Source organism: Carlito syrichta, unplaced genomic scaffold, assembly GCF_000164805.1.
Source record: "Carlito syrichta isolate Samal-C Ts95f unplaced genomic scaffold, Tarsius_syrichta-2.0.1 Scaffold316824, whole genome shotgun sequence".
Classification (NCBI taxonomy): Eukaryota; Metazoa; Chordata; class Mammalia; order Primates; family Tarsiidae; genus Carlito; species Carlito syrichta.
Window position 1 is genome coordinate 76,564 of NW_007260920.1, and position 1,917 is coordinate 78,480.

Here is a 1,917-nt window from a genome sequence, read left to right on the forward strand (position 1 = left end):
AAAAAAAAAAAAAGGTGAATTTAGCGGGGCACGATGGTTCATGCATATAGTCCCAGCACTTTGGGAGGCCATGGCAAGAGGATTGCCTGAGTTCGGGACCAGCCTGGGTAACATGGCGAGACCTCGCCTCTACAAGAAGTCAAAAGATTAGCCAGGCATGGTGGCGTGCACATTAGCGGCATGCAGATGGTGCCTGCTGTGTGCAGGCACTGAACGCCCAGTGGATTAGCTTGTTTTATCCCTGACAACACTGGGCAATGCACGCCACTATTATCGCCACTGCACAGGCGGGGAAACAGGCCCAGGGAGGTCGGGCTCCTCCAAGACCCCATGACCGCCATCTTGTGTCATTTTAGACCCCGGAGTGGGAGCACTTATACCTTGCATTACTTTTTTGAGACAGGATCTCACTCTGTTGCCCAAGCTGGAGTGCAGTGATGCAACCATAGCTCAATGTAGCCTCGAACTCCTGTGCTCAAGTGATCTTCCCACTCAGCCTCCCGAGGGCTATAGGCACCGCCACACCTGACTAATTTTTAAATTTTCTTTTCTTTTTTTTTTTTTGGCGAAATGGTGTCTTGCTATGTTGCCCAGGCTGGTCTTGAACTCTTGGCCTCAAGCAATCCTCCCGCCTCGGCCTCCCAAAGTGCTGGGATTACAGGCATGAGCCACCGCGCCCGGCCCGTAACTCGCCTTTGTACCCTAGGTCAGCCTCCGCCACATGTGGAATTGGCCTGAGCCTGTTTACTGCATCATTTTGCCCTCAGCCTGGCAGGGGCAGGCAGGGCCAGGAGAGAGGCTGGGGTACCTACCGCTCCCCACTTTCCACCACACACGCTATCCTCTCCCCACCCGCCTTCTCTTCCAGACCAAGGTTGCTGCACCCGGGCTGGGACGATGGGGAGGAAAAAAATCCAGATCTCACGCATTCTGGACCAAAGGAATCGGCAGGTAGGTCGGGGGCGACAGAGGCACCCGCCTGGCCATTCTGGGAACTGCAGGGGAATGAGGAGGCATGCGGAGTCCCGGCACGGTGGGGAGGCTGAGACAGAGCATCTGCTCATGTGCCATTTTTTGCTCTGTTGTTCTCCCTGCGGCCTGAAGCCCCCAGCACAGGGGAGGTGGAGCAGGCTGGGCCGGAGGGAAACACAGATGTGGGAAGCCCAGAGATGGAGTGTGGGCTCTGCTTGGGAAGCTGGGGAAAACTTCCCAGAAGGGAGGAGCCGTTTGGGCTGGGTTTTGAAGCACCCACAGGAGTCTGCCAGGCCGCGAGGTGCGAAAGTGCAGTGCAGCCAGAAAGAACAGCACAGGCCACGGCAGAAGATCTCCAGGACCAACGAGCTCCCCACGCCACCCCAAACCCTTGCTGCCTCCTCCCCTCTGGCCCGTGGGTGCTGGTGCAGGTGACGTTCACCAAGCGGAAGTTCGGGCTGATGAAGAAAGCCTACGAGCTGAGCGTGCTCTGTGACTGCGAGATCGCCCTCATCATCTTCAACAGTGCCAACCGGCTCTTCCAGTTCGCCAGCAGCGACATGGACCGTGTACTCCTGAAGTACACGGAGTACAGTGAGCCCCACGAGAGTCGTACCAACGCCGACATCCTCCAGGTGGGCTGCCTGGCCCGGCCCCAGGCTGCTCAGAGCAGGCAGGAGGGGCCCTCCAGGGACAGCGGGCGAAGGCGCTCCCGCCATGGTGGCGGTGCCTGGGACAGCTGGGTGCTGTCGCCCGCTGGGTGGTGGGTGGTGGCCCCTGCTACAGGCGGGCACAGGCTCAGGGGCTCTCGCCCATGTGACATCAGCAGGAAATGTGCCAGGGAGGCAGGACTGGAACCCAGGGTGTCCAGCCCCCGGGAAGGAGCTCTCAGGACCCTGCAGTGACTTATTATGACAAAAGAGGGAGACAGAGGGAGAGAGAGAT

General features: G+C 58.8%; 1 protein-coding gene across 2 annotated transcripts in view; it reads left to right on the plus strand.

Annotated features, from left to right (window-relative positions):
* BORCS8 (BLOC-1 related complex subunit 8) overlaps positions 1-1,607 on the plus strand; it is a 34,224-nt gene extending 32,617 nt beyond the window's left edge. For both annotated transcript variants that reach the window (XR_002481354.1, XM_021707357.1), the window contains 2 exons: positions 869-951; positions 1,404-1,607. Coding sequence is in view for 1 of the 2 variants with exons in the window: in XM_021707357.1 (XP_021563032.1) it covers positions 869-951; positions 1,404-1,468 (148 nt within the window). In the remaining variant the exon portion in view is untranslated. The remainder of the gene's footprint in view (positions 1-868; positions 952-1,403) is intronic.
* The last annotated feature ends 310 nt before the right edge of the window (positions 1,608-1,917 follow it).